At 49.6% G+C, this 27,570-nt stretch overlaps 2 protein-coding genes across 9 annotated transcripts in view; one reads left to right on the forward strand and one right to left on the reverse strand.

Moving 5' to 3' along the window:
• The window catches only part of CASKIN2 (CASK interacting protein 2), a 35,462-nt gene extending 32,261 nt beyond the window's left edge, over window positions 1-3,201 (forward strand). For all 4 annotated transcript variants that reach the window (XM_064467474.1, XM_064467478.1, XM_064467476.1 and 1 more), the window contains 2 exons: window positions 65-383; window positions 637-3,201. In XM_064467474.1, the coding sequence (XP_064323544.1) occupies window positions 65-383; window positions 637-733 (416 nt within the window). In that variant the 3' untranslated portion in view covers window positions 734-3,201. The remainder of the gene's footprint in view (window positions 1-64; window positions 384-636) is intronic.
• Window positions 3,202-3,952: 751 nt separating this feature from the next.
• Window positions 3,953-27,570, reverse strand: part of TMEM94 (transmembrane protein 94) — a 53,273-nt gene continuing 29,655 nt past the window's right edge. For 3 of the 5 annotated variants that reach the window (XM_064467481.1, XM_064467479.1, XM_064467483.1), the window contains 22 exons: window positions 26,996-27,052; window positions 25,030-25,134; window positions 24,267-24,431; window positions 23,801-24,010; window positions 23,342-23,657; window positions 22,434-22,607; window positions 19,058-19,160; window positions 17,601-17,818; window positions 16,196-16,377; window positions 15,857-15,995; window positions 15,117-15,232; window positions 14,135-14,234; window positions 12,541-12,649; window positions 11,812-12,001; window positions 11,181-11,258; window positions 10,713-10,798; window positions 10,070-10,151; window positions 9,619-9,773; window positions 9,199-9,293; window positions 7,925-8,018; window positions 7,524-7,694; window positions 3,953-6,693 (listed from right to left, as the gene is read on the reverse strand). In XM_064467481.1, the coding sequence (XP_064323551.1) occupies window positions 6,621-6,693; window positions 7,524-7,694; window positions 7,925-8,018; window positions 9,199-9,293; window positions 9,619-9,773; window positions 10,070-10,151; window positions 10,713-10,798; window positions 11,181-11,258; window positions 11,812-12,001; window positions 12,541-12,649; window positions 14,135-14,234; window positions 15,117-15,232; window positions 15,857-15,995; window positions 16,196-16,377; window positions 17,601-17,818; window positions 19,058-19,160; window positions 22,434-22,607; window positions 23,342-23,657; window positions 23,801-24,010; window positions 24,267-24,431; window positions 25,030-25,134; window positions 26,996-27,052 (3,018 nt within the window). In that variant the 3' untranslated portion in view covers window positions 3,953-6,620. The remainder of the gene's footprint in view (window positions 6,694-7,523; window positions 7,695-7,924; window positions 8,019-9,198; window positions 9,294-9,618; window positions 9,774-10,069; window positions 10,152-10,712; window positions 10,799-11,180; window positions 11,259-11,811; window positions 12,002-12,540; window positions 12,650-14,134; window positions 14,235-15,116; window positions 15,233-15,856; window positions 15,996-16,195; window positions 16,378-17,600; window positions 17,819-19,057; window positions 19,161-22,433; window positions 22,608-23,341; window positions 23,658-23,800; window positions 24,011-24,266; window positions 24,432-25,029; window positions 25,135-26,995; window positions 27,053-27,570) is intronic. The other 2 variants (XM_064467480.1, XM_064467482.1) reach the window with 2 other exon arrangements.

The following is a 27,570-nucleotide window of genomic DNA, read 5'->3' on the forward strand; positions in this document are numbered from 1 at the left end:
GAGCCGGTATGGGAGGCAAGGAGGACGTGTGCCACCACATGCCACGAGTCTCCTTGCTTTGCAGACGTCCCCGCCAAGCACACCTCCGTGGCATCCACCAAGCTAGTCTTCTCCGGGCCCAAGACCATCTACCAGCAGGTCCTGCAGCCCTCCCGCCACACCGTCGCTCCCTGGGCGGCTGCCGAGACGGTGCCAGATGTGATCGGGTCCCTGGCCGGCCCCAGCTCGCTGACGCTGGAGGCGGGCAGCAAGGTGTCATCCAAGCCTTCGGCAGCTGCCCCGGGGGCCGCCCTGGCCCAGCAGCGGCTGGAACAGACCAACTCCACTCTGGCCGCCGCGCTGCAGGCAGCCGAGAAGAAGATCACGGCGGAGGAGGCGGAGAGGTGAGGCAGCGCTGGGCGTGAGGGAGACGCTGGGGTTGGGCCCCTCGAAGTGGAGTTGGGATGCCCCCAGCGAGGGCAGGCGAAGGGCTGTGCATGGGCATGTGCCTCCGCCACACCAGCCCACGTGTGCGCCAGCGCGGCGGCGCGCCGAGCTCCGGCTGCCACCGGGAGGGTCCGGTCCGGCCTGGCCAGCCCTATCCCATCAGCACGTGCAGCCTTTGGGCGGTGTTTTGACTCTCATTTTCCTCCCCAGCCACCCCGGGGCCGTGCACTCGGCCAAGAACATCCTGGAAGACATCAGCAACATGTTTGACGACCTGGCCGACCAGCTGGATGCGATGCTGGACTGAGGCTTGCTCCCTCCTTCCCCTCCCCGCCTCTGGCTGCTCCACCAGTGCCCCTCATGACTGGGGGAGAGTGGATCCGGCACCGAGCAGTGCCTCCAGGTCTCTCCAGCCGCCTCCCTCCCCGCACTTTGCACTGTGGCTGGGAACGCAGCCGTCCCTCCTTGCTCGCCCCTGGCTCCGTATCACACGCGCCAGTGCGGCCGCGGGCTGGTTTCCGAGGGGGTCAGCCGTTTCCCACCAGACTGGCGGCAGGAGGAGAGCCCAGAGGGGCTGCACGTGCGGTCCTGGAGGCCACGGAGAAGCCCTTGCTCCCTTGCACAGAGCCGAGGAGCCTCCACAAGGGACCTTTCTCTTTCCCCACTGCATTGCTGAGTCCTGCCTCTTATTATTTATCCCCTGCCAACAATGTGTCAAAGGAGAGACCTCCCTGGGCAGCCGCCACCGAGCTGGCTATTTACTGAGCAGATCCCAGCCCCGGCAAGGCCTGACAGCAGCTAAAAGAAGACAGGGCTTGTCGTAATTTGGCAGCTTGCAGAGCGAGAAGGAACCTTTCTGCTTTATTTGTTGCTTTTCCAAACGCGTCTGTGTCAGGCAGCGTGTAATCCAAGTGGATCGAAATCCCTCCGGTGGGACCCACAAACCGCTCGAGACGGGGCTGGCACAGCCCGCGAGGCAGCGGATGCTCCGCCGTGGCCCTGCTGGACGTGGAGGTCTACCTGCCCCTTCCCCAGAGCGATGAGGATGGTGACGGCAGCGCTGAAGGCCTGTGCGTTTGTGCCAGTCCGGATGGATCGCGCTGCTAATGCCCTCTGCCGACACCGTGCCTACGGAAACCGCCACCCCGGTGCTTCCAGGGTGAAGCAGCAGCATCGTTAGTGCTGCTTTTTCTTTTTTTTACCTCCCACACTCCTTTTTTTGGGGGGAGAAAACGGTCCCTCTTCCCAGTCCCCCTCCCCGCGGGGAGCTGCTGGCACAAACTCCGCCGTGAGCGTTGTTAAACAGTAGCAGCGTTTGGGACTCCGCGCGATGCTTCCCTGCAGCACGGAAACCCAGCGGGGGAGGCGACCCCGCGTGCACTGGGTGAATTCAGCTCGGCAACAGCTACTGCGCGTTCAGGCTGGATGCGGTCGCAGCCCCGTGGCTGCAGCAGGGCAACGGCAGCGATAGCTCATTGCATCCAAGCAGTAGGAACGGCTGCGTAGCTTGAAGACAGCTTTCTCTAGCAGGATCTGTTTAGTAGTGCATGTCTAAATATGTCCAAGAGCCCCGAACTTGGCTTGCGCTTGGCATGCCAAGCAAGTGAAAGCATGAGAGCACCAGAAGGGAGCCGAAGAGTGTACTGAAGTTGCCGTTTGCTACAAAAATTCCAAACAAAGGGGGGAAAAAAAAGAAGTCCCTTCTTTTTTAAAAAAAATCACCAACACAAAAACCAAACCGGAAAGGGGGAAGGTGGCTGGAGAGGCAGTTGCTTCCCAGTCCTTTTAGGCGTTCGCGACTCTCTCGGCCTGTCTGCGGCCCCTGGTCCCCTCGCAGGGAAAGGGCCGCAGCCCCCGCAGCAGAGCCCGCCTGGACGCTCCCGAGCGTCTCCGCTCCCGAGCAGCGGCTGTGCCACGGGCCGGGCGGGCAGGAGGTGCCTGCCTGGCTTCTAGGCTGAAAAGCAAAGACAAAAAATAGCCCTGAGAGGGGAAAAAATATATATATTTATATTGTTGGCTGGGGCTTGAGGTCAGTTTGAGGCAGTCGAGACAGCTTCTCTCCTGGCTAGTTGGTGGCTCTGATTTATCCATCACACTGAGTGTACTTACGTGACCGTGTCTGACAGGCAAGTGCTACGTCATGGACCCGACTGTTTTTAAATAGCTACAACCAGTGGCACTTTATCAAAAGGTTTGCAGAAACCTTTTAAAAACTTATTTTTTTTTACTCTCACGAGTCAACCTGGGACAAGCCCAGTTATTTTTTTTCCCAATGTTGATAAACTGTAAATGTTTTGGGGTTTGTTTGTTTTTTTTAAAGGCCAATGTATATATTTTAAATGTGATTTATTATCTATATATTTACTAACCAGATCTGCAAGTCTTGTACTCTAGGGTCAGGGATGAGAGGACGCTGGGGTGGAGCTGTCGCTGTCTGAGCCACCTGAGGGCAGCACCACGCTGCTCTCGTTGTCAATAAGGGAACTAAACATTTGATTTTGCAGAAGAATGCCTATTTTTTAAGCTCTGGATCTCTATTTTGAAGCTACTGTATGGTGTGTAAGTTATGTACACTGCAACTGGGACTAACTGACCCCGGCTGCACCTGCTCCGTGCAGCAAGACAGAGGGGAAAAAATAGCCCGTGTAATCACCAGACTGACAACAGATTTTAAACCATCTGCTCTGTTTGTGTTAATCATGTGTTTTGTTTTCAACTAATATCCATTAAGACTAAATTCTATTAAACAGTGGGGCATATTTTACCCTTTTGATAGTTTTGCCTAGTTGTCTCCTTCGTGTCAAATCGCACAAGCTTGTCTCCAGCTCTGTTTGAAGTTCATCGAGGATCAGCTTTATCCTGCCCCTGGAGTGCTTAAGATCTGGGTTTCCTCAGATAATCTCCCCTGGCAAGAGTCCCGCTGTCACCCTCAGCGAGGTTAGTGCTCAGTTTGAGTCTCACCACCATGGCAGCAGCATGTGGTGAGGGCGCTGGGGACCAACACTGCCTTCCAGCGCCCCACTGCCCAGCTCTGGGCACGTCTGACGGCCACGGCTGCCCCTGCCTGCCAGGCTACACGCTCCTCCAGCCTCCTTGGTCATCGGAGGGTGGCCACAGTGACACCAGGTCCTGCTTTGCTCAGAACAAGAAGCCCAGGCCTCCTCCTCGCTCCACGCTGCTTTTCTCCAGCGCTTGCAGTGCCTGTTCCAGCTCGCCCCTGACCTTTCATCCAGAGGGCTTCAAACCACGCCGCCAGCCACGACCAGAGCGGTGCCTGGGATCCACGAGACCGTGAGGTAATCGGAGTGTTCTGCTGTAGGAAGAGGTGTGCACAACGGGACAGATTTGCCCAAAGCTGAGCAGAAAGTGGGGGGGGAAAGTGCCAGGATCGGGTCCCAGAAGCATCAACCTCCCGGGCTGTGCCGCTACAACAGGTGAGCCAGGTAACGCGGACCCTGCGAGCCGAGCAGCCGTACACGTTTTTATCTCCTCACTTTGCTGGGTGCAAACTCCCTCCCACTGTGTGTGTTATCCAAGACAATCGTTTATTGCCGTTCATACACTGGATGCGTGTGGGTCTGGGTTTGTTTCTTTTTTTTATACAATTTACAAGTTTTAATACAAATCAAATATTTTTACATACAACCCGAAAAATTTAATATAAAATATAGCCCATTTAAAAACATCTTGATGTAGGAAACATCTTACTGAAGCCGTGCACTCCTGACCCTCGGATACCTCAACGGCCGAGGGAAGGGTGACATTGGCGAGACCATCCGAAAGGCTCCATTCATACGCCTCGGCTCCCTCCAATTCTAGCAGGGGAAGGAGGGTGCAGGAAAATAAACATTTGTGATCGTCACCCAGAGGTGCCTCCTCTAGAGGAAGGTGTGGCCAGCAGGAAGCCCCCGGTACCTGCTGCCTTTTATCACCTGCAACAGTTCGTGGCACAGGGCAAGAGCTAAGGTCTGGGGGCACAAGGTTGCCCTGCAGGAACAGCAGTGAGCAGCCTGGTGCCGCCTCTGACTCCAGCTCAGCTGCAGAGGAGGCCGTATGCCGCCTGCCAGTTGACCCTGGCATCAGAAAGAAAAGCTGCTTTCTCAGGTGCCAGGGCTAACACAGCTGGAGCTGGCATTTAGTGAATTAAGATTGAGAAAGATGCAGCTTGTTCTCCCTGAGCCAGGCAGCTCTGCAGGCCCGAGAGGAGTGAAGGCAGAGTTCAGCCTAGCTGGCAAAGGTGAGCAGACCCACTCTGCAACCAGGAGTGGCCCGGTACTGCTGTGTTGCAGGAGAGCAGCCCTGCCTTTCCCCAGTGAGATGGCGCCTCGCTATTCCATGCGACCCTGCCAGCAGCATGGAATCTAAACATCCACTCTCCAGCTGTAGGAACAGGGCCCCAGGCCTCTGAACACCCCCGGCTGCTCCCCTCCAGCATCCTCCATCTGTCCCCAGAGCTCAGAGGCTGGCTGTAACCCCGCTTTGGTACCGACCAGACCCACAGCAGGGAGAAGGGTATTGCTTAGAGATGTGCAGTAGTGTGCACGCTCTCTGGTTATGCTGAAATGTAAGGAAGACAAGGTGGAGCAGCAGGGCAGAGCTCGGGGGTTCCCAGCCAGCTCCCTGCCTGCCAGGGCAGGACCGGCAGCCAGTTGTTGGTCTTGGGTACCAAAGGGGAATTAACAGCCGTATATTGTAGTGTTAATATTGGGAGCAAAAACAGTGCCAGGCTTTATAAGCTTTAACCAGTTTTTAGAACTAGGAAGGGAGCGAACATCTCCATGAGCTGCAAATGTTCTGGTAGCCAAGCCTGTGGGCTCGTGTGACCCTCAACTCTCAGCCCGCAACAGCACCAGTCTTCCCACTATAGCTGGGGTCTCTTCAGAGCTCAAGAGCATGTGTGCCACACTGGGGCAAGTCATGGTTTGCAGCAGCCCTTGGGGAAGGTTTTCCCCAGTCAAATGACGAAGAGGTCTCCAGAAAAACAGGGAACAGGTATGAGGGCAGCAGCATGGAAGGGGAGATAATTCCATACACTATCACAGAAAGACGTGATGAGGGGGTTTCCCTGTGCCTTGGAGAGCAAGTACCAGATGCAGCACACTCCCAGGACTGGGAAAGGAGCCGTCCACTAGCTCTGTTAGCCACAACTGCAAGATGCAGATATCCTGGCTGGAAAGATGTCCCCCTCCCTCCATGGCAGGATAGGCAGGTCTCAGGTTTTATCTCTAGCTATGGCCCTCTCAAGCAGGCATTTTACTGAAGCAGAACAGCAGTCTGAATCAAAAAATGAGGACAGTTATAAACCTCTCTGGGGGTTGTTAAAGCAGATAAGAGCTGGTTCAACAGGGCTGGAGGAAGCTGAGCCATGCTGACTCCCTGCAGGCAGGCTGAGCTGCCCTCCTAACATCCTCTGCACCAGATCACTAGGGTCAAATGCAGACAGCTTTTCCGACAGCCCTGTCTCACCACTCTTCTCTTGAAGCACTCAACAGCCAGGATATGGCTACAGCAACAACGCTAGAGGGCAGGCCTGGCACAGCCTGGCCGTCGCAGGGGCTTTCCCAGCACCCTGCCAGAGACCCTTCCCAGTATCCCCTTGGGAATGTGAGCTGCAGTCCTCACCTGGCACCCAGCACTCCTGGAGCTGCAAGAGTGGTGGCTCCTTTGCCCCAGGACACAGGGGCAGGGAGGTGGGTGAGAGCATGCACAGGCATGCACACACACATCATCCGGGAGAGCACGCAGAGATGGAAAACCAAAATGGGTTTCAATACAGATCTCTTGCTTCAGCAGCCCTATGTCTCCCTGACTGGCCCCAGATTCTCCTGCCAGGTCCAGGAAACCCATCTGCTCACACAGAAAGGAGGAGTCACTTCATTTCAGCATCACCATGATACTAACAAAAACCTCTAGTAATAAATAAATAAAGGAAGAGCAGCCCGAACAGCCACCAGAGCTTGCAGGCTCCCTTGAGAGTACCCTGGCAGGCTGGGGAGGGGCTGCATACCTGCTGGGGGATCCTGATAGCAGTGCCCTGCCCTGGGGCCCCCTGGAAGGTGCTGATGTAGTTCTGCAGGGAGGCTGTCTGGTTTGCATGTATGAGGGAAAACTCCCTGAGCCTTTGGTGCAGCCACTCTCCCAGTGCAGGATGCAGCTGCGTGGCCCTGGCTCCAGGGAACTCGAGCTGGGAGCGTTTAAAATGGCGAATTCATCCCCAGCTTTGTTTCAAACTGCAACTTCTGCCTCTTTTGGTAACGGACTCGGACCCTGGAGAAGGCAGAAGAAAGAAGAGAGTCAGCATGTGGAGGGGTGAAAACAAGGCTGCCCCGCTGCGATTCCTAAGCGGCACAGCCCCAAGAATCAGAGAAGCCCCCAGCCTGGGCCCTGCGATACCCTGTGAGGGGAATGAAATGCAGAAGGTAACTCATGGTCTCAGTCCTACCCCATCCAGCCAAGTCCCACCTCCAGGGCCGCCAGACACAGCAGAGGAAGGTCCAGAAATCCTTTGCAGGAACAGAGGCAGTGGCTTTGTCCCCATTAGGGTTCCCTGCAATCCCCACTGCTTTTCCTCACCAACCCATTTCCTGAATCAATGCTCATTAGTGTTAACTCCCAGCTCCAGCTGCTCCCTGTGCTAGGAAGAACAGCCAGTCACTTTGCCTGCTACTAATTCTTGGCTTCAGCCACTTCCCGTGAAAATGAGTCCCACAGTCCAGGCACTGTGTAAAGACGTATTTCCTCTGCTGTGATTCAATGCCTCTCTGTCCTCATGGGACGAGATGGAGAGAACAGCCCTCTCCAATTCCATACTGGTATTTCATAGACCTTGGTTGTCTCCCTCTCATTGGTTTGAGATAAGGAAATTTTGGTCTCCCTTCCTGCTCCCAATCACTGCCACTGCCCTTCCCTGACCCTCCTTCCTCCCCTGTGCTTCCTCTCTGAGAGGTGGAACATGAGCTTGCACACAACAGCCAGGTGATTTACACAATGCAATCATCTTTTCCTTTTTATTCCCCACCCTGTTCCCTCTGCAGCTCAAGGCCAGGCTGGAGTGAGGCTCCAGCCCCTTCTCCCCATCTTCCTTGCTACCCCCATACCTGATTTCATGCAGCTTGACAATCTCATTGATGATAACCACAAGGACCAAGGAAAGAAAGCCCAGGAGCCATGAGACCGGGGAGATGGAAACGTGGTTAAATGTCAATGAAGAATTGAGGTTTTCCCAGAGCTTCAGGTCCAGCACCGTCTGTGCCACTTGCCCCAGCAATCTAAGATCATAAACAGACACAGCAAATCTCAGCAGAGCTAACAAGCTTCCCAGGATCTGCGGATCAGGGTTCAGGCCCAGAGGTAACACTCCTGAGTTCACAACAGAGACCCTTCACCAATTCAGTAGAGAAGAACAATTGCCATGTACTGTCATTTTCCTCAGCACCAGCAAAAGGCCCTCCTTCCTCCCGCAGTCTGAACCGCCTCACCGGGGCCTGGGGATACTCACACAACAGCCACAGTGAGCGTCCACCACCGGTTGGAAAGGGGGCTCTTCTTCCACAGCGGCTTGGTGCGATGGACGTGGGTGATGGATATGAACACTACGGGGACAGACGGAAGAGGGGGTTATTTAGCATCACACACACACACCCCCCTCTTTACAATATTCACTAGCAGCTATTACTCCAAAGGGATATGGGATTTATGTCCCTGAAACCAACTTTTCATTCAAGGTCCTCTCAGAGCAGGCTCCCCATGGCAACTCCAAGTCCCCACGTGGGCAGGGCCGGGGGAGCGCAGCAGTAGTACTGCCCAGGACTGCTCGCTGTGGGGGTGCCAAGGTCGGTTCACAGCCTGCCACGCTAAAGCAGATCAGGCAAAGGACCAGAATGAGGGAGCGGGGGGTGGGGTGCCCTTGTCTCCGGGTCACCAGAGGCCTGCACCAGTGGAAAGCTCCAGCCCAGAGAAACATATTTAGCCAGAGACCCAGAGCTGTCTGCACAGGACAGAGCATTTGCTCAGCTTTCACTTGGGCTCTTCAAAACAGCATTTCCCACCTGCGAGGCAGAGCATCCCTGCCCAGTCTGAGTGATCTGAAGGACATAAAACAGTAATAGACCTCTCTCCAACATGGGGCTACCTCTCAAATCAGGAAGCATTTCTGTTGCCCTGTGCACCCTGCATGTCTCAACATGGAACTCCCTACCTGGCACTAAGGCACAGCACCACATGACACAGTGGAAAGGGAGTAGAGACCCTTTAAGGTAATCAGAGAGCAGCTGGACCTACTCTGCCAGGCAATCGTGTGCAGGTGATGAGGGTCAGCCAGGGGCTAGCTCCCCCACCCCTCCAGAGGGTTTAAAAAGGCTTCCAGCTCCAAAGCAGGCATAATTGCACCAGTGCTGTTTGCGGGAAGGAAATGGGGTGCTTCACAAAATGGTAGCAGGGATATAAAAACTTCTGGGGCAGGGAATATATTTGAAGAGCTGTGGTGTGCTGCTAGCTGACTTACAAGAAGGCAAAGAGGGAAGCTGCTCTTCTGGTGAGACTGGAAAGGAATCAGCGCTTCACTGGGCTAGTAGGAGGCAGCATCAGCTCTGAAGGTACTGTCTTTAACTTGTTAGGGGAATGTTTAGTAAAAGAAGGGGCTTTATGACTGCGCTGAAAGACCACTACAGTGCCTGCTTCTACCAGGGAGTTTGTACTCTGGTGTAGGGGGCAAAGGATGTAAAGTTTCCCCCAGAGTGGGGAAGGGGGGGGTGTCTGGGAATAGGGACTTACCTGTGTGCAAAACAATCAGGCCGGCTGTGAGCTTCTGGGCTACAAGAAGAGCATTGGAAAATGTCCCAAACCAGTCAGGAGCACGATCAGCATTGCTAGTAAATGAGAGGACACAGGAAAGAAGTCACCGGGGGGACTTTCTGTCTGACCTGCTCCCACCAGGGCCATGTCCTCCTGTGAGAGAACTAAGTGTGAGCTTGGAGTCAGGCTTTCCTAGTACCAGGAAGCACCAGTAAGCAAGTGCCCCAAAGAGGCAATTGTCAAGGCTATAGGGAGAGCACACAGTGCTCTGTATAGCTGTTACAGCTGGATCATGCAAGAGTCTGAAGCTTGTTAGAGAGGAATTTGTCCTACCTGGGAAGGGCAAGAGCAACAGGCCCTGTGGGGTGAGGTGGGTGTGGGCCAGGCTCAGTTCCTCACCTGTGCAGCATGATGGAGGAGCAGGCTGTGAGATTGAGGCTGGCGGTGTCCACCTCTTTGCAGGACTTATGCAGTGTGAACCCAAAGCAGATGAGGCAGGAGCAGATGGTCAGGCTGAACTTCAGCAGGAAGCAGAACAGGAAGTAATGCTGAGTCTGTGAATAAGGGAGAGGCAGGAGGATGACATGGGCATGAACCATCAGGGAATCAGTGGCTGCAAAAGACAAGCTGTAGTGCAGATGAGATGCTGCACTGTGGATCTGCCCTGTGGGCATGCTGGCACTAAAGGATTCCCCTCCTGTCCATGCCAGGCTTTTGGATACCATGGCTCATGCCATGGATCAATTTACCAAGGGAGCTGGGAAGGCACAGGGCCTTAGCTATGCCTCAACGCTGGGACAAAGTATAAGAGAAATATGCGTAAATAATTTTAATCTGATGGGCCACCTACCTTCTTAGGAATGGAAGTCAAGTTTTTTCCTGTTGCCATGGTCATGATGGAGCTATGGGGAGGCTTGCCCAGGAGTGAGACGCTGGAGAAAGGTAAGTTAGTCTATCATTAACAAGTTCAGGCATCAGAACTACTGCTTTTTGTCTGTGTCTAATATTTGAACGCAAATAACCTCCTCAGACTGCTTGGAGCATTGGGACTTATCTAGCTGCTGCCTTAAGCATATGCTGTAAAAGATACTATTCATGGCAGGTGCAGACAGGGAGAGAGGTGACCCCCAACTGTGTGATGCAGAAAACACCACCCACGGTACCCTGGCCTCTGCCTGACACCCTAGGCTCTCCATCACACTCCAGCCAGGGCAACAGTATCAGGATTAGAAGATGATTTTCAGCTGGAGTTTCAAGCCACAAGATAATAGCCCTCAGACATCAGGCAGGGGCTACCAGAGCAGTACACAAATGCTCCTATCTGTTTCCAAGCACTTTGTCAAAGCAGGTACTTGGAATAATCCTTGCAGGCTTCTTAGTGTGCTGCAGGTGATGTCCATGTTAAAAGAAAGCTGACATAGTGAGGGTGGGGGACTGGTCTGTGCGTCCTGTGGGTGGGAGACAGGAGATTCCACCCTGTCTGAGAGACTCACCTGAGCAGTGGGTAGCAGAAACAGGAGAGCCACACGATGTCTGTGGTACTGAGGATGGGGGGCAGCTGCACCAGGCAGGAGAGGAACTGGACAGGAACAATCCAGAGCAAAGAGTGTGAGCAGTGCCAGGACAGTATTGTTAACCAAGATGCCACTGTGCTCCCCCAAAACACTGGGTTGAGCTGGTAGCTAGGCTGCCACTGCACAGCCTCTCCATGTATTCCAGGTTGCTGGGACAGGTGCTGCAGGGGATGCTTTTCTCCAGAGGAAAAGGGGGTTAGAAAGAAACCTCTGTAGGAGGGTCGGGGAGAAGGGGCAAGGGAGCCTGAGTTAACACAGTCTCTGTAACTTCCCCAACTGTGCTGTGTAGACCCCTCTTGCAAGTCTGCCCCACTAGGGCCACCCATATCCATGCTAGCACTCCTGTCCCCTGAGCCAAATGCTGTCCCCAGCCAGGCCAGGACTCACCTGAATGACAACCAAGGTCAGCTGGCACTGCAGCAGGAAGAGGAAACACTTGCGGATCCCATACGTTGCATGCCTGGCCTGGAAGGAAGCACAAGCCCTCAGAGCCCTCGCTGTGATGGGAGCAGTTATCAGCCAAGAGCAGTTATTGGCAGGCAGGGGCTTAACATGTGGCCTGGAGGGGAAGTGGGAGGGGAGAGGATCTGGACACCCTGTAAGCAAAGGGGGAAGGTCTCCTGCCTAGATGTAGAGGTTGTGAAGGAAAGGCAGAATTTAGCCAAGGGGTAAGTTTGTCTAAACCTCCTGGCTTCTCTGGGGTAACGCTTCTCACAAGCACTGCATTGCTGTCTGGCTAGGGATCTCTGCAAGCTTATACTTTATCGAGCTGAACAATATTTGTTTTCTGTTGCCACGAGACACCATTCCCAAACCATCCCCTACACCTTGGACCAGCAAGGTCAGGCAGGAAGAGTATCTCTGTGCTTCCTGAACAAAGGATGGGAGGCACGAGCAAAGCTAATTTTGGCAGCTTACTGTGCGCAACTCAACAAGAACACTCACATCAGCTCCTGGCTTTGCTCTTTGGGCTGCAGGCAGAGGGATTAGTACTAGAGAGGGGACATGCCTGGCTTACCTGCTCTATAAGCCTGATGATGCTGGTACTCTCTTCTTGGCGGAAGGACATAGAGCAAGGCAGGCTGTTGAGTTGCCCTGAGAGCTGCAGTGGGGTGAGCTCATCAGAGATGTGAGTCATGGTCGTGCTGGTGGCATAGCCAAAAGTCTCCCAGGAGCAGCGAGATGGGTAGAGAGGGTCCAGTGCTATGCTGCAAGTACAACACAGGAGCATTAGCGACAGTCCTCATCCCAGAGGAGAAACTATATTTCACTGCAGTCCAGCTTGTAAAGTCATGCTGTGCCACCCCTCTCATACCTTGCTGGTAGAGAAGTCCTGAGCTGTGACATGAATTTAGCATCAATCTCCCTAGGCTTTGAGTTACTCCCAGAGAAATAATAAACATATTTGGGTTTGTGGCTCAAGGTCAACAAATTGGTTGATCCAGAGGGGCATTTTCACTCTTTCACCCGACGAGAAGCAATTGTAATGCCAATTGGTGCATGATAGCTCAGCTTGCAAGAGTAACAGCTTCCTTTCAAAGATGGAAATATCTCTGTGTTAAGGGATCTAGCTAATCATCCCACCCAATACCACCCAAATCTCTCTTATGGAGACAAATGCAGCTAATAATGGACAGAGCACTCATGACCATCACCCAGCACAAGCCACAGGTCTGGCATGACCCATGGCTGGGTGCTCGCTAAGCACAAGGCAAAGGCAGCTGGAGGAGTCTGGATCCCGCCCCACCTGATATCGCTCTGCAGGAAGAGGCAGCTGTTCCGCAGGTTGGCGGAGCTTCCCAGACAGCAAGTCACCTCCCCGTACTCCTGCATGATCTTGATCATCTCGCACATGGCTGCAAAGGGACACAAGGAGAAACACGGTGTGTTATTGCATTATGCACACAAAGATGCGGTGTTTCACACACCCCTTCCAGTCTGGATAAGAAGCAGTCAGACCTTTTAAAATTACCCCAGCCAATATTCATCAGCCATGTGTAATAGTGAGATCCAAAGTCAAAGTACACAATTAGATAGCTAATAAGTTGCAGTCCGAGTGCCCTGTATACCTGCCTCCTGCAGGAACTGAGCTGTGATTCACAGAACTGTGACCAGGACATCTGCATCTCTAGCACATCTCTTTCAGACCAGAGCTGTAGGTATAGTCTGGGTATATAATACAGGTGGCTTCAGCATCAAATGCTCTCATTAGAAAACAGCAGAAATTAAATAAACCTAAATAATTCAAACGTAAAATAAATACACAATTTTAAATTCTGCTCAGCAGCACGTCATTACTGTTTGAAGTCTAAAGGAACAGAGGGAATATAAAAGAACCACTCCAAAAGCAGTGCTGCACTTAGCCGTACTCAGAGCCAGCCCCTGTTCCTGTACTCCCACCACTACCTCTAGCCTTCATCAGTCGTCTTATCAACATCCTCCTGGGGCCTCTAAATCAAACCTGGTGTTTGATCCGATTTTCCTCTGTGGCTCTGTGCACAGTGCTCTGCCGGTATATGAATTTTCTAGAATCTCCAGGCCAAAAACAACCCCCACCAAACCCACCCTCTGCAGATTCCTGTGCAAACAACTTATCTAAATGGCTGGCACACCCAGATCTGCAGTATAGCAAGGGGTTAGATGAGGTGGGGAACTGCCACTTCTGTCAAAAAGAGGGAGGAAATCTACTGGGTACTGAATGCCTAGGCAGACTGGGCTGTAACTGGTTCTCACTGGCGCTGTAAACTGTGCCCAGAGGTACCTAAAATGCCAAATTATAATGATGCTTAGCACTTTTACTGTAGACTGGACAGGTATTAGCTGCTGAGCACCCAGCCCCTTTCTTAGATAAAATAGTATCTCTCAGAGAGCGAAAGAAGTGTTGTCCTTTCTGGTGTCTGCAATCAAAACCTCTGCAAAGCAGCAGAAGGTGTTAACAGCAACTGCCAGAGGAAAACACTTCTGGGAAGTGCTTTCCAAATTATATAAGGCAGTGAGGGTTGCAGGGTTTCGAGCAGAGATCAAAGTCCCCTTGCACACTGATAATGCTTATTTAATTAAAAAAAGGTTGTAGCATTTTGGATATTTGCTTTTGTGTCTCTTACAGATGCAAATTGAAGGGAGTGGTTCCTAGCCCAATTCTGTAGCTAAGGAACAGCTGCATTAAAACAAAGGTTAACAGTTGGCTTCCCACAGCTAGCAATAGAGAGTCATTAGTATAAAAATGCCCTTCTAGATTTCCAGACTGTATTCCCTTCCCCCAGCCAGATGAGCAAGAGCAATTGGATGGGGAAGGTGCTCATGGGCAGTAGGAGGACAGACCCAGGCTCGGTGCCACTTACTCTCCGGGGTGCAGTCTGTGAAGAGGGGCACTAGCAAAGGCACATTGTCTATGTTCTGCAGGTGAGGTCTCACCTGGTGGATCCCTCGTGGGAGTTTGGCCTGAAAAAGAGAAAGAAGAGACTAAGCAGGGGAGCGTTTGTGTGAGGGAGAGGCATTTCAGAGAAATGAGAATTATGATTCCCAGAATTACGCAACTTCAAGATCAGATACAAACTGACGTCCCTGCAGACAGAAGCTGGCTTTCCCAAGCCACTGTAAAAAGTCTTCTGCTGAAGGTCTACACCAACACAACAATCTGTCTGTGCTTGCCTTCACAGTTTGTAAGATCAGCATGATAAACCTCTGCTCAAGGATTTCTAAGGACTTTTTACCTGTGTGCAGAATCCAGTCAGAGACTATGTGCTGTCTTCCAGCAACTAGATCTACTTCAATTGCAGCCACATCAATGCACTGCAAGGGAAGGTTCTTGCTTTCTAAAACCAAGCCTAATAGATTCTTTTTTTTTTTTTTTTTAAATGTGCATCTCTCTGATATTCCTGTCACCTCTGCTGAGCCCATCTGAGTTCTTTATGAGGCAGGAGGAGCTTGTCCCGCACTCTGACTACTGGGCAGCACCAGCCATGGCTCACAGCTGGAGGAAAGACAAAGTTTCTTCTGTCTGCGTGGAGAGTGGGGACATTCTCACTCCCTGCCCAGCATGTGGGAAGGGGACCCAGACAGAGTGAGATGTGGCTCTCAAGACTACCCTGGGTGTTGTCACCTCCATTCCTAAACTCCAAAGAAAAGACCTGTTCAGCAAAAGTGATTAACTGAAAGAATCCCAAACTTCCCAGGCTCTAGATACCAAGCTGGGGGAAATCAGGAGTCCCAACACAAATCAGTCAATCAATCTGCTTCAGAGAGGAATTCCCGCTGGGAGTAATGAGGGGATACAGCTGACCAGGACAACGGCACAGGGTGTGTACGGCAAGGGGGCCTCACCCTGTTACAGTCCTCCAGGAAGCTGGGGATATCGCTGTCGGTTGGTTGAAAGCTGATGAGGTCCGAGTGACCTTCCTCTTCCATCAGCAGAAGCCCCTCCACATCATCTCGAGAAACTAGAGCAGAGAAAAGCAGCCTGAACAATAAGCACAAACCTGCCTCTGCCACCCACATTGTATATTCACGTGGCACTGCAGAAGCCAGGAAACGTGAGGCCTGATTTTCTAGGTTAGCAACACTTAGATCCCACTCAGTCATCTAAAATGCAGCACTTTCAGATGACTAATCTGCTCAGAGGTAGATATGTGAGCCTAGTCTCTGCTCTTTTGAGACATGATAGTTTGTCTGTTCAGCGCTCTTCCTTCTTCTAGGGAAGAAGAGAATAAAGAAATCCCACCTGAAGTAAGAAAAAAGAATAATGCACAGGCAGGAGACTCTCAGTGGCTTGACCAGGGCCCCAGCAAGAACCAAAAGCACTAGTGAGCAATTCTAAAATCATGGCAGCTGGTGCGCAGAAGGACATTTGTTTCCAACAACTGTGGTACCGACTGGGTAGGAAGGCTATAAATGTAAGGCACTTTCGCTCACACGCACACACACACCTCAGGCCCATCCAGTTTTGGGCTCAAAGCTCTGAAGCATCAGGTATCTGGTGAGGTCACAGGAACCTGTGAATGGGTTTAAAAGAACCATCCAGGAAACATGTGGCATTCAAAGTGGCTTAGGCGTAGTTCTCTCACCCTGATGTAGGTCATCGTGCAGAGAGCCAGCGTGGCTGGGGCTAGAGGGAGGGATCTCTGAGCCAGGCACATCACCATTAGGCGTTAAAGATATATGGCAATTCCAGCCAGTCTCAAGACCCATCTTCTCAGCAAACACCTGCAGATGAGCAGACAAAAGGTTTTAGTGCAGCTGTCTGGGCCAGAGCATTACAGACCAATGCCATATTGGAGTGTGGCTACCTTCTGGACCCATTAGCTAGCCGAATCAGATTAACCTTAGATTGCACTGGAGCTAAACTGTCCAGTCAGACAACCAGGGGACATGCAAGTTCAGGGGGTTCAGCAAAGACTGCTTACCTTGCTTTTGAGCTCATCTTCCAGAGAGAAGTAGACAAAGCGAATGCAGGCATTGACCAATCCATCAATGAGGCGGACAATGTCAAGACGGGCCTGATACTGAGATGAGACCATTCCCATGAAGATCTGTCCACTCAGAGCCTGGATACAGTCTTCCTTCTCCATCACTTCCCCAATCCCTTCTTCAGGCATGCAAACAACACGCAATCACATTGAGACACAAGGGGCCACGTGTGCACCAGACAATAGCACACATGCGAGAGAGGCCACCAACACCCAAGGACACAGCAGGCAGATACACAGAAACAGGCAGGTATATACGCACACAGGAGGAAGGATGAAGAGACATCCATTTGTCCCAGCATACCCAATCACAGAAGCGGTTTCAGGACATCCCCACATACGAGACCAAGAATGCAAGCGTGAAACAGCGAGCGTGGAAAGGAAAAAGACAAAACAGAAGACAGGGATCAGTCACGAGGATCTGGGGCAGAAAGGTAAAGGATGTTTGCTGCATAATGTTCACATGTGCATTTTAAACACATCATACTGTGCTTAAACAACATGGTGAGTCTGGCTGAGGCAGAGTGGCATCAGAGTATGAGGGGCTGACGCAAAGGAACCGGATCACGTTCCCTCCAGTGACATTGCAGACACTCCCAAAGAGCCTGCAAAGGCTCTTTGACAGGGTTCCTTCACCATCGCCAGATCAGCCTCTGGTGGATGGGAGCTCAGCAGCATGAGGAGCAAAATAATAAAATACTTCACACAAAGGTTGCCACAGGTAGGATTGGAAAGTGATTTGAAAACACTCAGTCACAACTGCCTCCCAGCTGTTGGAAACCCTATTATTTGCATTTTACAGAATGGGAGACCAAGGCAGAGATTAAGGCTGGTGTTCTAAAAGAGCCTCCTGGAGGCTACGTAATGGTATGTGCTTATTTCTCAGCTTCCGTTGCTGTTCTGGAGGAGATGTACAATTCACCTAGTGGGAATCGGGTCCTTCAGCACAGCAACAAAATCCATCAAGGGAGAATAGTTGCATACCGCCACCCATTTAATTCCTTTGAAAAACCCAACATATGTGATTTCCATAAAATCAGACAAATAGCAAACCAAGTATTGAAATACCCAGAAGTCTTGACTCTCAGCTGCCTGCTTTAAGAAACAGACTTCCCACAAGGAGAAGAATTTCTCCGCAAGCTTCAATAACTTAACTAGAAACATACCTACCAGCTGCTACATCATTACTTCCTCTGGAAATGCATCTACTTCAGACACGCTTAGTTCTCAATTTCCATCTGCTCCTCTGAATAACAATGTTCTTACAGCTCTAGACTGATCAAGAAAAAAAGCACCTGGCCCAGCAGCAGACCCTGTTATAGCCAGCACAGACGATACATACCATCTGAGCTCCAGCTATTCCTCCGACTGCTCTGTTTGATGGGGGTCGTCCCTGGGAGGTCACAGCACGTGAAGATAGCACTCTGCCCAGGGACCTGCACCAGTTCTATGCACTTGCCATTGAGCTGGGAGGACAAGGCACAATGCATTGGCTTGTAGGCAAAGGCAGAACAGTATCCTGAGAGGCAGGCTCGCTGGTAGAAGTCTAAGACCTTCTTCCTGTGTGGAAGAGACCAAAACCAGATGAAGTTAGCAGGAACGCACTGCATTTCTGACAACGTACACTGTAGTTCAATGCAGAAATCACCAGCTGGGTATTTGAAAAAAATGTATTCCATGAGGAGTGGTCAGAGACTCTGAAAAAGCTTCTCCTTACTGTTTCTGCATTCTCTGAGCTGCAGGCACTACAGGGCAACAAACCCCACGTATTCCAACAGGGGCAGTGGTAAATGTTTCGTTTGCTCATCAGGCAGATCAATAAGTATGAGCACAGTACTCTCTGAATACACTTATTAAAATAATATGCTCTGTATGGCTGCCAGATGACTCCACGGAAGTTCGCTGCATGACAGAAGCTTAATTCATCAGAGAGAATTTATCTGTAGGGAGATTAACACCAAGGAAGGAACTGACAGCTCTGACAACAGTATCTACAGCAGAGACAGTTACAGTAACAGACTTTTCTCCTACCCCCTTTCAGAGTTTGGGTCCCAGGAGCTGTATGGCAAGTCTCTGTTTAGTCAATATGCAGTCACTGCAATAGCATGAAGTTCCTTCTCTGTGTTGAACTCACAAAGGTGACAAATAAGACTATACATGGGATTTTTCATTGGCTTATAAGATGATAAATATTCCAAAAAGGACCAGTGGGAGTTTTCTTACACCTGAGGATAAGCAGACTTAGATGAACAGTGTGCTGCTATTCAGTGAAACTAAAAGTTACTGGTCTGCTCTGCTAGCAGGAACAGAAATTTAGCCTCTAGATGAAAATGCAACGGACTGTCAGATATTGCAGCAGGACTCAAAGGGTGTGATGCATTGTGGTGGACTGGTTTGAAGCTGAAGCAGGTAGAATTGATCACTTCGCATTTCATGTAAGATAAGGGATTTGTCTTGAACAACAAAAAAAATTCTCTGCCACCAGCATATGACCCAATTTTAATTCATGGTCCTACTACATAGTACAGAGTCTGCTTATAAGAGGTTCATATATTAACAGACACAGTAAGAAGTGGCTTAGTCTTACAGTCCAACATATTGCTCGTTGCTATCCAATCTCTTATACTGCCATAATTACAATTAATTATAAGCACAGAGGGCTCATGTTCCTAACCTTCTTTAAACTTCTATTAAATAGCTTAACAAGCATCAGTAAAGGGAATTTTAACAAAGAATGACCAGGTTCCCCCTGCAATTTATCTGCAGCTCCTGAGTGCATCAAATGACAAAGCTGCCCACCTGTCAGAGCCAGAGAGGGGGTAGATATCGGTACCGTCCCAGAAGTCTGTGCAGGCCTCGAGGATGATGTCAGCTGTCCCATGAGAAAACATCTGCTCAGTGCCTGAAGTGTAGGAGAACAATGAGTCAGCACCACGCATACAGGCTCCCAGGAAAGGGCTCTCGTACCAGCTACTCCCTTATTTGTTAAAAGAGTGTGTTCCTGCAAACTGCCTTGATGCACTCCAGATATCCCCTTTCCTCTGTTGAAAGTATTCAGTCGCCATCGGGAAATTATTCAGGACTGGATGATATGTATTCAGCTGCCATTTGCCTAACATATCCTTCTAAGGAGTTCAAACAAGGCTGTGATAAAATGTGAGCCACGTAGTCAGTTCCTATTCTCCCCTTACGCTGTGTAACAATCCAGCTCCTACAGAAGGTGGCATAATATCTTGCTCCTGTATCCAACAGAGCAGAAGAAAAGATATTCCTGTCTGCCTCTTCTGATGAGAATACAAGCGCCAGTGATGAGCCTACGGGGATCAAAGCCTGCCTGCATTGGAAAATGCGTTCAATTTCAAGCCGGGAGTGGATCTAAAGGGTAAGAGCTATTCTTGAATACCTTCCATTCAAGTAGCAGAAGGTAATTTAACAGTGTGACCCATTAGACAGCAGCCTGTTTCACAAAGGGTCCTGAAAACGTGTTAAATCAGGATGGGTCAAAAGTTCAACGTAACAGACTCTAAAAAAGTAACTCATGTTGTGATCAGGGAAGGACTGAAAATCAGTGGATGCCACAGCTTGTCCTGTCCCCCCACCCACCCACTACTTTACTCTTTAATACAGACTTAAAATCTTTTTTCCCCTCTGGTACACAGGGGTGTTAAAAAGCGTTTCCCAAAGGTGTGTGATGTCACTTGTCTGATGCAGGTCCCAGGCACAGGACACAAGTGAAAGGACGCGGGGCTGCCTCCCCCTCCGCACTTCCTGCTCCCTTTCATTTGCACGGATTCATTAACATTGCACGCACGTAGACTTCACTGTCTAGGTTCCCTCCTCCAGCTGCTCTGTGACTTTGCCCCCAACAGCTTCAAAGCTGATCTAATGAAAAAAACATCACTGCCAAGAAAAATGAGCCCAAAGGCTTCTTACAGGCATTGTTGCTGACTGCAAATGCTCGCGCTAGCTGGTGAAATCAAGAGCCAAGAATATCCACTTGTACAAACCAGGCAGGGACCTTCAGGAACACCGGAGGATTTTCCAAAACATAGCAGCTCTCTGCTTTCTGCTATAAATAGTCATCACATGCCAAATTTATCAGCATAACAAACCTCCAAGACGAATGGGAGCTGTGTGTGAAAGAAGGAGCTTGTTTCAGGGACACAAAGGAGTACTTGTGCAGAGCTCTGGTTAATTTTATTGTATAAACACCTAATCCTTCCCACCTTGCTCCTACGGTCAGATAGTCCTTGCTGGGAAAGAGGGAACAAGATATGTTTATTGATTCATGCAAAACCTATGCCCTGGACACAGAGCAAGAGCTTGAGCTTGCAGATGACCATAGGCACACACATACCTATGCTCATGCCTGACAGCAGCTGCAATCCATTTCCTATTCAGTACCATCAGCATCCCACATGACAACCCTTCTAAGGGGTAAATGACAGTGACAGCACACGCTATAAACTGGAAGGAGTTCATTCAGCTGTCACTACCAGTACAGTGAGCTCGGCCTCTTCCCTTCCTATATCACGAACTTGAAGGCCAGGATTTCTCTGGCACAAGGGAGAAAACTAATGAACAGGCCAGGGGATATGACTAGCCATTCATGACTGCTGGGACTCATTAGGCAGACCCACACTGCTAGAGCTGAGCAGTGAGACAGAGCAAAAGGAATCAAAGAGTGCAGCTACAGCAAGGGAAAACAGAGGTGGTATCAAGCCATTTTACTCCTCTGAAGATGCCAGTGAGCCCCTCGTTTCCATGTGGTTACTACGGATTTGGGATGAACACTGCCAGATGGCAAGACACGTATTTCAGTGGCCTAGCAAGGGAACCTGCAGATAAGCTGCCTCCTACTTCTGCCACAGCTGTAGAATTTCTTATGTGCCTCCCTTTGACTTCAGCACATCACGGGAGTGGGTGCATTCAAAGATTCATTCACAACTAATGTATCACGAGAGGTTAGTTATCATCATCTGGTCTGACTCTTCTGCATAAACAGAGCCATTTGATTTCACCCAGAACTATCTGCATAATCCATTATTTCTGGTTGGGCACATTTTAGACAGTTTCAAGGGACAAGACTATCACGTAAGAGGTGTGCCAATGGTTAACTAACCCCGCTGGCAAAAATTCCTCTTAGAATTTACTCTAGACAGCATAATCCAGATCACACACTTATTTGTCTGAGCTCCAGCCTCTAAACTAAACCGTTTAAAAATGAGGATAAGGAGTTGAAATGAGGCAACACTGAAGGTTTTTCCCTACACTAAGAATCTCAGCATCAGAAACATTCTTGCACACAAAAGCAAGATAGCAGCAATCAGGGCAAATGGAAAAGCTCCTCGCCATATTAAGATACAAATTTAAGAATTGGGCAAGAGAAGACAGTTTACCTGGTAAATCTCTGGGCAGCATAATAATCATATTTCAGATTCAATACTGAACATATGTCAGCTCCAGAGAGCCAAGTTCAGTCAGTTTAAAGTATTAGGAAGAGACTAACAGCTCTGGCAGGCAAGCTGTTAAATCTTGCCGAGGTTCTTTAAGACCTCACGGTGCCCAGCTGCACATCCCTTCCATCCTAGCCCATTCCTATTAGAATAGGAAAGAGTAGGAGTGGAGAAGTCAGCATGGCTTCAGGTGAGGTCTTCACGGTCACCATGAGTTTGCGTGGGATTTCCGTGATTTCTTATTAGTATGCAACACAGAAATAGAGTATGCATTATAATATACTAGACAAATCGCTCAGATAATGATGTATAATTTGGGTTATCAGAAGGATGAGCATCACTAGCTAAAACCCTGAGTAATATTTAACCCTGTGCAGTATCAATTTCATTACCATAATGAAGCCTATTCAAAGCCCAATAAAACCTCTACCTTGCTCTGCACTGCTATTTGGTCCCAGAAATCAGGTTGTGCTATCTAAGATAATTTTTAAAAATTATTTATGACGCTGGAGTGAGCCAGAGCTGGGAAGAATTCCCCGCCTCAGTATGCCATAGCACTGATCACTAAGCTTTGCTGAGCGTATCTGTACTGGCCGTAGGCAGAGCAAGGCTGTCACCCACGGGGACTCCAGACTATTCCAGTCTGACAATGTTCTAGGCTCTCTGTGGAAAAGATCCTCCGGTATCAAGTGGATGCCCAGAGAAAGGGGGAGCCTTACTGGTGGTGGTGTCCTTCACGAACAGGTTAATCATGTGGCTCAGGGGTGGTCGTCTCTTGGTGATGGATGACAGCTTCCCCAGGATTGTTTCCTTAACCATCTCATCACTTGGCAAGCGGTACAAGGCCAAATAGTTCTCCTGCTTGAAAAGATCTTTAGCACCTGGTGTGAAACCTGAAATATGAACATAAGGAGAAAAATTAGGCTCTATTCAAAGGAAAAGGTCCTCTCTCCTGCTTTGTGCCACCCACTTTGCCTGCGCTCATTCTGACATCTCCTCAGCAATAGGTCGGTGAGCCGTGCTCACTGTGCATCTACACCAAGATGGCTCAAGATCTATGATGAAAAACATTCAGAAGGACTAGATGTTATCAGTAATTACAGCTTTCATGCTTCTGGTTCATTGAAGAGAGGAACTGTGACACTGAAGGACAGGCACAGAAATTAGTTCAAGAGCTTCCAGATTGTAATCCTAGTGTTGCCTCTAACCTCTTACCTCCCCTATGCCTCTGTTTTCCCATCTATAAAACATGCTGAGGTACCTCAGTCATTTATCCCCAAACTCCTGATAAAGCATTGCTGTTCAGACGGGGCAGCTATCTGTCCATTAGCAGCTATTCTTTGTCTCCTGATGAGATTGGCAGACTTGAGGCAGAAGAATACTAAGCCTAGCCAGGGCTGGCTGGAAATATCCTTGATGACATTTGCTCCTTCGATAGTGTCTACACTGTCAGAACTTGCCAAAAGCAACCTCTTTAATAGACTATTTTGGCAACCGAACAACAACAGTCAGCTCTGTAATTCCACCTTCTCAGCAACCAGGATGGGGGAAGTATCTTGATTGTGCTCTCTAAGGACTAAGTGTCTATTGGCAGCTCTCTGTGTCCGCTCATCCGATTTCTCCTTACCTATTAGCCTGGCGAGCTCGCAGAGGCCCCAGGGCACATGGACAGGCAGCACGGCATTGTGAGTTTCCTGGAGGGCAATGTTGCAGAGGTGGTCAGAGAAGCGGCACAGACGCTCTGTCACGCTGGCATTGCAGAGATTGAGCAGCACATTCAGGCCCAGAGGCTTGAGGGAATTCAAGTGCATCTGCCAGTTGGAGTCATCAAACTGGATGCAGGAGGGGTTCTGCTGGTCTTGGGACAGACTAAGCATCTCAAGGTGGTAATCACACACAAAGTCTTCAGCCTCACAAGCCAACACCTCACTGTCACCAACAACCTGGTCCAACAGACAGGAAAATTCTGATTTGTTACAATGAATAAAGCTTGCCTAGGATCCCACAGGGAATTTCTAATTAAATTACCAAAAGGGAAGATGCTATGCGTTTAAGTCTGTCTTATAGCCCCTTCAGTATGTCTTACCTGAGTATGCTCCTCCTCTCCACCCTCTGTGTCCTTGCTAAAACTCACATTGGACCCAGAGGGATGCTTGCTTCTGCTGTTTGGCTTTCGGTGGGCATGGGCATCGGGAGCCTTCGGAGGATCACTAGACCAGTTGTTCCTCTCTTGCTCATTGGTCATGTGGACTGTGTCTGCCAGGGGGGCAGAGAGCAAAGCATCCCTTTCATGGGGCTGCAAGAGACAAAAAAAATGAACAGTGGTGATTCAGTGGTTGAACATGAGCCACTACTGATTCACATGCTGCTTTAGGACTCCTGTAGAAGACGATCTCATCCTCACTGCCTCTTTATTTTTTAAGCAAAGAATTATGGCAGAGGCAGGAGCCCTCAAGCACAGCAAGGGGCCCCCTCTATAATACTACATTGTGGGCACCAGTCAAACTATGGTTAGAGCCAACATACTACATTACGGATTACATATCCCTCACCTCTTCTTCCATCTCAGGATGGCAGAAGGACCGAGTCGAGAGCTCATCAGTCAGATCTTCATGGCTATCGTGAGGAGGTTCCACCTTCCCACTGAAGAACAGAACAGTCTCTGGGCTGGGGTTTGGCCAGGAAAGAATCCCCTGCTTGTCTACACAGCAGAGCACCTAGAACATCCCACAACACCCCCAAGAAAGCAAAGTCTTAGTGAAAACATGTCTCAGTGTTCAGGCATAGTTGTAAATATCGCGAGTTTAATAAACACATCGGAGGATAGACAAGTCTCTCCTTTGCCAACCTTCTGTCCTGAGAAACTGCACCTAATAACCTTCCAAGAAATCCGAGAATTCCTTGCTCTAGCAGGATTGATGGGTTGTTTGCCACCAATTTTCTCTCAGGATATTGCAAAACTAGGCATGAAGACCATGGGAAGGAAGCAACCACTGAACCTTATCATGGCCCGAACCAGCTGGTTCTTGAGCAGGAGTCAAGAGGGTTATGGGACCAGAAGCAGAGCTGGAAAATGCAGACACCCTATTAGGGGCCACAGAGTACTTCCAACCACTGTTTTAGCCTGTAAATGTGCTGCTTGGACAAGACAAGACAGTTATAAACTCTTCTACAAAGACAGGTGCCTGAAGGGTTTCTAATTCCAGCACAGTGAACTGATTGCTAACAGTCTATGCTGAGGGAAGGACGACATGAACGATGCAAATGAAGCATCCACGTATGGCTCCCTCATTCTGACAATCCAGCAATACTCACAGTGACAGATCCCAGACTATGCAGCAAGCTGGAAGTGAAGCTCAGAGTTGGGGATTTGCCTTTTAAAACACAGAGGAAGTGGCTCCATATACAGCGTATCATTTCCTGCCAAGGGAAGCAGAGGACATCGACTGATTAAAGACTCATTCAGTGAAGGATGAGGGGAGAGAAGGAAGAAAGAGAGTACGACGTTACCTGCTTTCAGGTTCAACACAGTGATACACTGTAAGATAAACATTGGTCTCCGTGGGAACCTGTTAACTGATACGGTGTTGATGTTCTCAAGGGAAAGGCATTTCTTCCCCCTTCCAGAGGATGCTAACAGACAGCCTGATTGTTGAATTCAGAATTCACTAAAATTACCTTTGTCTATCCAAAAACACAGGAAGGAATTCTGAAGTGATTTCATTTGGGGTGAATCAGTTGTTACCTCTTAGTATTTCTTCCTAAAGTAACTCTCACCCCCTTGGATTACAGAGTTTGAGGCCTTAAGCTTACGATCACCATGCTGCAAATTGGGTAAATGGAATCACTGTGGTGAGGTGACTTGCCCACGGTCACTTACTGAGGCAGTAACAATGCTGGAAATAAAGCCAAAGTGCCCTGACTCCTCCATCATTACAAATGAATTGCAATCAACAGGGTAATAAACTGAAAGAAGGGGATATTTCGCAGAATTAAAATGTCAAGTTGGCACCCTCCATCTTCCACGCAAAAACGTTTCAGGGGGAGTCTGGGCGGCAGCAATCAATTTAGGCACCAGAGCTGCGTGTTTTTCTCTGTGCGCTCCTAAAGGCAGCAAAACCAGGTTTGCATTACAGTGTTATTTTACTGCTTTCTAGCTGTTGTTCTGGAATGCTGTCACTGCAGAGCACTTCCCCCAGAGCTCCTCGGATCAAGTTCCTTAGGTACTAAGGGTTAGTACAGCTCAAATGCAGAACAATCATGAGCCATCACCAGGAAGAAGAAAAAGCTCTTATTTAAACCAGTTTCTCACAAGCAAAAATGTTACATAGGTACAAAAGGAAAGGAGCAGATCTCTTCAACGAGGAAGGTCAGCTCAAATCGCTCCCATTTAACACCTGAAAAACATCTCAGCTAAATGATGAACTGGCATAGGAAGAGGACAAAATAGCCAGCAAAGGAAGCCTGTGTTTGTGTGTGTGCACACACATGCGCATCCACGTGCACTCCTCTGCGTGGCTGGGAGCAAGGAGATATGAACTGATTCTTAAAATATCTTGGGATTTTTAATCATTCCTGGAGTCCATCTGCCTCCTTATAGGAAGGGGAATCTTAATGCCAGATTAGACAGAAAAGTGTCCTTCCCACCTGTTTAATCTGGATGATGCAATTTATAGAGCGGCCAGATGCAGCTCCTCCCCCAGAAAAAGGTCTTCTGAATGTTTATTTGGCCCAGCTTTGGAAGCACTAGTAATGTGCTTAAGCTTGTTAAGGAGACTATGAAAGAGGATCAGACTTTTAGCCTGAACACCCCACGCTCCCCTCTTCACATTTGGTCTTGGTGCCGACTGCCATCCCCTCTGCTCTTTAGTTTTGGCTTGAAGAAGGAGGTTTTTCTGGTGCAAGCAAAATACGTCCCTTTTTTCTGACACACACCATAAAAGGTTATTTCACTCCTGGAACAGGGGGACTTGAAAGAGGTATTTTCTTCAGGACAGGAAAAGTTGATTTCAAACCATTTGCAATATTCAGAAAAGCACAACTGGACTCAGTATTAAAGTCACCTCAATCTCTGGTCAGCGGAGCAGCGTTTACATGGGAAGGTGTAGGGGAAAGACATGCAACCTGCATGCACAGCAAATTAAAGCAGCAAACGAGTGGCAATGGACAGCTGACACAAGTAAAAAGGGTCTAGGAACAAGCAGGAGATCAGAGAGGAAGGGAAAGGATATCATGAAGTTCTGCAGTGAGGAGGGAAGAAAACAATTTATAATAATAGTACCTGAGAAGATACCATCTCTGTGTAGCTGCTGAGAGTGTCCTCTGAAAACTTAGCAAGCTGCAGCAAGAGAAGAGACCAGTTACTATAATTGTGCTCAGAAATGTGTCATGAGGAACATCCGTCCCTAAATACAGTGTCTTCAGAGAGAAAAAAGCAGGAGTCCTGCTCTGTGGAATCGCTCTTCCAAGGTAGACCAATAATTCATCACAGCAATTAAGTCTTTAATGGACTATGTCTTTATCTACTTGTGAAGCACAAAGTGCTCGGTGCTGTACGTCACAGAAGAACACACGGTCGTTACCTAAATGTCTACAGAGGAAATAACAGCAATTAGACCCAGAGGAGGCTCTTTCTGGATGGTTATTTTTAGAGAGAACGAGCCAGAAGTGACAGATCTGTTTTTAAGTTACATGGGTCAGTTAAAAGAAGGGAGCTAGGAGCGTGGTGCCTGGAAGCAGGTGCCTGGAATGCAATGGGCGCAGAGGAATGAGGTGCCAGGAATGGGCCGTGGATAGGAAACGAAAAGAAGTTATAGCAGGGCGCTGCCATGGGGCTCTGGGAATTACGGCGAGAAA

The sequence above is a fragment of the Phalacrocorax carbo genome, chromosome 16 (assembly GCF_963921805.1).
Source record: "Phalacrocorax carbo chromosome 16, bPhaCar2.1, whole genome shotgun sequence".
Taxonomy (NCBI): domain Eukaryota; kingdom Metazoa; phylum Chordata; class Aves; order Suliformes; family Phalacrocoracidae; genus Phalacrocorax; species Phalacrocorax carbo.